A 6,661-nucleotide genomic window follows, 5' to 3' on the forward strand; every position below is an offset into this window, starting at 1 on the left:
TAAATATATACTGCAGAATAGTTTTCGATTTGAATGCAGTAAGTTCATATACCATTTAACCTGCCCCAGTAATGGCACCCTATTTTCAAAATGGCACTGAAGAACCATTTAAATCTTTACTTCTATTAATTTTACCATGATTCAGAACATGAACATTAACAGCAGCTCACTCACAAGTGAAAAACATTTGCCCAGTTTTTCACTGAGCTGTTGAATTCTGAGCAAGCTGGCACACCATTTGGAAAACTTTTGAAAATCAGGCAACATAGTTCAGCTGCATTTGTATCATTTTAATAGTGAGCTCATTTTACCGTACCTTACACAATAGCCACATACAAACAGAAGCCATAGCACATTGCAATGGGTCACAGTACATTCAACTTCACAATTGCTTCCTTATCCAGGAAGCTTTAACTTTAGAATTAAGCATAAACAAGACAGTTGAATGACCAGTTATACAGCTGGAATGATGACTACCACTAGTTACAAGATGATATCGCTGCTTCCTAATTGTCATACAGTTTACATTGTGCTTTTGGTATTCATTACCACTGCTTACTGAATAAAAAGCAACACTCAAACAGTACAGCATTCACTGTCATCTTTGAAACTCACTCAAAAGAAATGTAGGCTTGCAAACAACAAGCAGTGTTTTCTACTTTTTGTTCTGGTGAAGTACCAGTACAATTATTAAACAAAAAGTGATCTAATAAACCAAGTTACTTCGACTAGCTAAACTCACAAATGCTTTTCCTGCCCTTTCCGATTCAGTTTAGCATCTCAAACTTCACACGTGCCCCCACTGCCCATATATCCCTGCAAACACAACTGTAACTACTCATGAAAACAGTTTATCTCCTGGGCTTTGTGCTTCTGGCGTAAAGGAAGACAGAAACATAACCAACCTTTCGGCGCACCCTTCATTCTGTCCGACTTGGAGAAGTTTATGCTGGCGTAGGCTCTGTTCTCAGCAGGAGGAGGCGGGGAGGGGGAGGTGGGTAGTGTAGGGGGCTCGCAGCTCCTCGGGTCCTCCCTCAGGTCCAAGGCGACGTAGTTGAGGCCATTCTGATAGCCAGCCGAGGTGTTCCTGCACATCTTCCCACTGCCGTCCTGGCCGCTGCACTCACCCCCTGCACTGGTGTCGGGTCCCTCCTCCAGTCGAAGCCAGACGTTGTCGAAGGAGGCGGAACTGTGCCGCTTGCTGCTGTCAGTCAGGAGGGTGCTGGAGGGGGAGATACTTGCCGAGCTGCTGGGTGCGGAGGAAAAGGTCTCCGAGCTGTGCCGCCGCCTGCCCTGGGGGTCAGCACGGATCACCTTGGGTTCAAAGTGGGGCGCTGAAGAAGGAGGAGGGGGGGTGATTGAAAAGCTGCTCTGCCCAAGGAACCGTTCAACAATACAGAGCCGCTTCACAACTGAAGATGGGCTCACTGCTTCAAGGCTGTCTGGCACCTGTGGGGTTCCTGACCGTGGTGGGGTCAGTGCAAGGTTAAACGCCATTTCTGTGTAATCATCAGTCCGTCCTGCTCCACCAGTGACAGGTGTGTCCCCAAGAGCCATCTGAGCATAATCACTACTGGGCTGGCTTCTGGGAGCATCTACAATGGAAGAGGAGGTCAGCGCCATTCTGGTGGCAAAGCATGCTAGAGACATATCAGCTGTTTTGGGCGACTGAGCGTCCAAATCCAGGCTCATGTAGTCATTTTTCGGGGGCCGCCTGTGGTCGCTTCTGGAGCCCAGGGAAGGAGGAGACCCCTCTGCAGACAGGCAGTACGGTGTGTGAATGGCCTTCTCTCTAAAATCGATGTTAATATACTCTCCTGGGCTGTGGGGCTCAGGTGGCAGGGCTCGTTCGGAAGTTCGGGGTACTGTGTTGCTACTACGGCTGCCCAGGGACAGTCTGGTGGGTCTCACCGCTCTTCGGTTTGGTCTGCACACTTCCCCATTCCCATTTTGCAGGCTGAGACAGGTGGGTGTGTGACTACTGTGCCCCCTGTTTGTACAGGTGATGCTGCTGCTACCAGTACATGTGCTGCTGTACTCAGGTCCAGCATTGACAGGCTTGCCAGGAGAGCACATGGGGACATATTCATTGTCCTTGCCGTTTTCCTGGGCAGGAGCCTTGTATGATCTAGGCAAAGAGAAGTAAGAGCTGTAGGACTTAAGGAGATCAGGCGTAGTCTGACCATAACAGTAGTTGCTGGACAGCTTGCATCGGGTGCTGTTGCTCTGGGACATGTCCATATACTCGCCATTGGGAAACTGGTCACTGCTGCCCTGCAAGCCTCCCAAGCAGTTTTGCACAGGTGAGCAACTTACACTGGGCTGCATCATCATATAGCCCCTGGAGTCCACATGAGGTGCAGACCTGGGGTGGACAATCTGTTTGGGGTCAGTGTTGTTTTTAGGATGCATAGGCATATAATCTGCTTGGGAGGAGGGGGCCACACCAGGCATCATTGGCATGTAGCCATCATCCTTAGTTGCACCCTGCCGCTGGATGATGGAATGCATGGGAAGCTTAGCTTCACAATAATCCTCTGGATAGGGGTAACTGGATTTAGGGGAGGCAGAGTACAACAGATGGCTGTGGCTACCCAAGGGGTTGGCATCTGCACCGGGTTCATACAATGAGGAGGTGGTCTGTGCCATTTTCAGGTACACTGTGGCAGCGCCTGGCTTGGTGAGTGAGTGAGTTCTTTTCCTGAAGCATTTCTCTGTGTCAATGTACTCATCCCTCAAGCCATCGTCCTGGCTACTGTAACAGCTGCTGCTCCTCCCATTAGCGTGCTTATCCATAGACATGTACTCATTCAAACAGTTTTCCTCCCGGATAGGTGGGGTGTTCCCTAGGGAATCAGGGGTATTGCTTCTAACCCTGAAATATCGGAAGTCGCCAGGGCTGGAGCCGTACTCGTCAGATGAAATAAACCCCCCGTCACTTGGAGATCCACATACTGAGGCACTGGAGGGGCGGGTCAGGGTGTCAGAAGCTGATCCGTGGCCACTGCTTGAAGAAACGCTGACAGGGCTGGTGGTAGAGGGAAAGTGAGACACGGGCAGGGAGGCCGAGCGTGTGTGGTAGGCGGATCCAGGGGGTGCCTTTACGTACCTCCCGCTGCCCTCCTGCTTGCCCAGGTTTATCCTGGCAGTGTTCAGGTGGATTAAGCTCCCAGTAACAGACTTAAAAGGCCTGGCCATGGTGCCCTCCCCTTCGCTGGAGGTCCGGAAGCGGTAGCCCCCACTTTTGCTTGTAGGGGGTGTGCCAGCCATGCTCTCAGTCCTGGCCCGCCTCTGCAAGCCGGTCTGGCTGGGGGGAAGGTTGCCCAGGTGCCGGCGGGTGGTAATGAAAGCAATGGGATTGCTGCCAGAGGACTGGCTTTTGCTCCTTGGCCTAAACTCAGCAAAAGCTTTGAGGGCTTTCATGGTTTCCAGGATGGTCTCATGCATGTTCTGAGCCACCACAGAGTCATCCACCTGCATCCAGATCTCCCCAGGCCCAATGGAAGAAGAGCGACCCACCTCAATGAAGAAGAAGCTCTCAGAATGCCCGCACCGCCTGATGTTCATCAGCTGCAAGTTCACACAGGGGGTGTCAGAGTTGAGCTTAATCAAGTGAATGGTCTTGCTGGAGAGACACAGCCTGTACACTCCAGTCAGGTTTTTAGTGTGCCCCAGTCCCTTGGGCTTCACATTCACCTGCCACACTTCTTTAAATACAGTCCCAGGTGTGACGGTGCCGTAGCCGTCATCCAGCTCATCTGAATCAAGCCCCCCCTTTTTCCCTTCACTCATTAAGTCACTTATTGCCAGGTACCAGCTTTCCTGTTCATGCTCATTCTCAGCGACCATAGCAAAACACTCATCTTTAGTATACAGTGCAATTAGGTATTTATTCTTGGCATCGGCCCTCCTGTTTACAGTAAAGCACTGGTACAGAGGAATCACTCTCTTAGGGGGGCAAGAGGCAGACCGGGAGCAATTTCGAAATTTCTTTTCACTGTCATAGTACTCCAGCCGGGAAGGACCCAGCTGGCTTGGTTCCCGCAGCACAAAGAATCTCTTGTGACCGTGTTTTTGCTTTCTCAAGTAGCCACATTTCCGTACATCGTCACTCCCCTCATTGCTAGTAGTGGTAGTAGTCGTAGTACCGGTAATGCTAGTATTTACAGCAGCTTCTTCGTGTACGCGGGATAAGGTAGTTGTGGAGGATTTTCTCAGCAACTCGTCCGCGTTGTTTTCCTCGGCATAGTGTTGATGTGGTTGTTGTTGTGTTTGTAGGTTGTGGTGGAGGGCGAGAGGCAAGTGTTGCTGAAAATGCGCGGTGTTAATATGAATTAAAGATGAAGAGGGTTCACTCACGGGGGACGCTCCGTCGCCGCCGCGGCTTGTTGTTGCTGCTGTTGTTGTTTTCGACCCAATAATACTAGCGCGCTGGTGTGCCTCTACCATCAACATCGCGGTGTTGTTTTCTCGATAAGTAATCAAATTTGCCATGAGTATAGAGAAATAAAGGTTACTTTACCTCTGCTTCATCAACATTGATCCCATATTGTTCGTCAAACTGCGTGTTCGCTGCAGTAATTCCGTTTAAAATGAAATTTGTACCCAACACAGTCAGTCAACAAACAATTGCTACCAGTTACTACATAACTGCAATCACTCGACTCACTCTCTCTCTCGCTCTCTCTTATACACATATCTACCGACCGGAGCAAAAACAACACGTGACCTTCGCGTCACGCACAGCCTGGAGGTGGGAGTGTATTACCGTGAATAGTGTGGGGTGGGGTTAGGGCAGATTGATGAACAGTGAACCCAATAGTATGAGTCGAAAGATTGTCGTAAACCCAATGAGCACCTCGACGTCAAAGAGGTGGGGGCGGGGTACATTCTGACAGTGATTAGTATTCTCTGAAGCCAATCACAAATCGTTTTTTGGTTGGCGTATAGGTAAGTCATCTCTACTTAGACGAATCAGAAGGCGATTCAGTGTAATTGATTGTTTTTGTAACCAATCATTGTATTTACTAGGGGGAGGAGGGTAGTAGATTGATGTAAACAAACCCAGACGAAAGAAAAATGCCGCTCTACTCGTATGTTTGTGTGGTGCAGATTAGTTGATGTAGATATAAAATCACACAAATAAAATAAGTTCCAAATAATAACTGCATTATTATGTTTGTATTTTATTTTCTAAATATCAGTGTTTAAATAATATGTACTATGATACCGTACCTTACTGTCAATATAACATAGTCTATGTGTTGGTATTATACGCTTTAGCGTAACAAAGTTAAAACAGGACAAATTTGGCCAGTTTGTGTCGTTTGGCGTTTTGGTTGGGGACGCCATGAGCAAACAGACAGCGTTTAAATCATGGTTCTATTTTATTAAATACACACCAAATTAGGACTCATATTACTAGAAACCGAAAAAAATTACGCGTTGGTTTTTAAGGATTGTGAGTCATTGTCATTCAGAAGTGAATGTATTACGTTGCTTTTACTATTTCTAAATCGAAAGGACAAAAATCAGGCCAGTTTTAGTGGCCAACATTGTGACAGTGTTTTTGACCTTCCAACACCACCAGTGTGTGTGTTTGTGAGGGAGGGAGTACTTTGACTACTGCATTAACAACACAGTAAAACAAAGTAACACAAAAAACTAGCAGGAAGTAGATCACAACATTAATATACCAACAATAAGCAAACCTTTACAGAACTTTATGGGGAAAAACGAGCATACTTGTTTTATCTTTAATGAAGACAAAAATATTTAGCATTCTATTAAAAAAATGATCTGTACTGTAGAGGAGGATTGCATTTACTTAGGCATACTTCCTGTCATCAGAGGCCACATACTGTATAGGATTGCTTGTCACTCTTCATTCATGGGCTAGTGCTGCAAACAACATCAGTAAATCTGAGCTTATAGACACTTGCAAATGCCTTTCCTCCAACACATGACACACTCACTGGCCTTGGCAGAAGTACCGGGAAGCATGGAATGTGTAGAATTGCAGGTATGTATTGTAAAGAAGATTGATAATGGTTTTGACATATACATTGGCCACTAACAACTGCGGAAGCCTTATTTTGTAAAGTGGATATCTCAGTATTTATCTGTTATAAACTTTCAGGGATTCACAAACCTTAAAGGAATCACAAATCTATTGAAATGATGAAACAAATCTATTTAATGTGTGGTGTCTGTATTAAAGAAGAACACATTTTTGCCTGCTCTTGTATAATTTCTGTATCATTACTGTGAATTTATTTGGTTTGGTGCAAAGCATGACTAAAAATCTTCTTGGTCAATAATAATAAAACATCAAAATGATGTATTTTTATCATTAAATGTCTAATATATTACCATAGTAGAATCATAGCTTAGTAAATTATAGTAAAGCAAGGCAAATGCACAGAGAATGGAAATCTTTTAGAGGGGGAATTGTTTTTAAAGCTATTACTTGGTAACTAGAGCGAATGATTTTGGATGATCAGATCCTCATTATTTAAAGTAGACCATGATCTCACCACATGATTTAGTGATTTGATCATTAAATACTGCCAGTGAAACACAATCAATGAACAAAAACAGCTATTGATGATATTGTGATTTACCTGAGAGTAAAAGGAGTGGTGCAGGTCATTAGATCTGG

General features: G+C 46.0%; 1 protein-coding gene across 3 annotated transcripts in view; it reads right to left on the reverse strand.

The window, feature by feature from the left end:
- The window catches only part of LOC121318669 (insulin receptor substrate 2-B-like), a 47,636-nt gene extending 42,962 nt beyond the window's left edge, over positions 1-4,674 (reverse strand). For all 3 annotated transcript variants that reach the window (XM_041255594.1, XM_041255591.1, XM_041255593.1), the window contains exon 1: positions 906-4,674. In XM_041255594.1, the coding sequence (XP_041111528.1) occupies positions 906-4,494 (3,589 nt within the window). In that variant the 5' untranslated portion in view covers positions 4,495-4,674. The remainder of the gene's footprint in view (positions 1-905) is intronic.
- Positions 4,675-6,661: the final 1,987 nt, after the last annotated feature.

Source organism: Polyodon spathula, chromosome 7 (genome assembly GCF_017654505.1).
Source record: "Polyodon spathula isolate WHYD16114869_AA chromosome 7, ASM1765450v1, whole genome shotgun sequence".
Taxonomy (NCBI): domain Eukaryota; kingdom Metazoa; phylum Chordata; class Actinopteri; order Acipenseriformes; family Polyodontidae; genus Polyodon; species Polyodon spathula.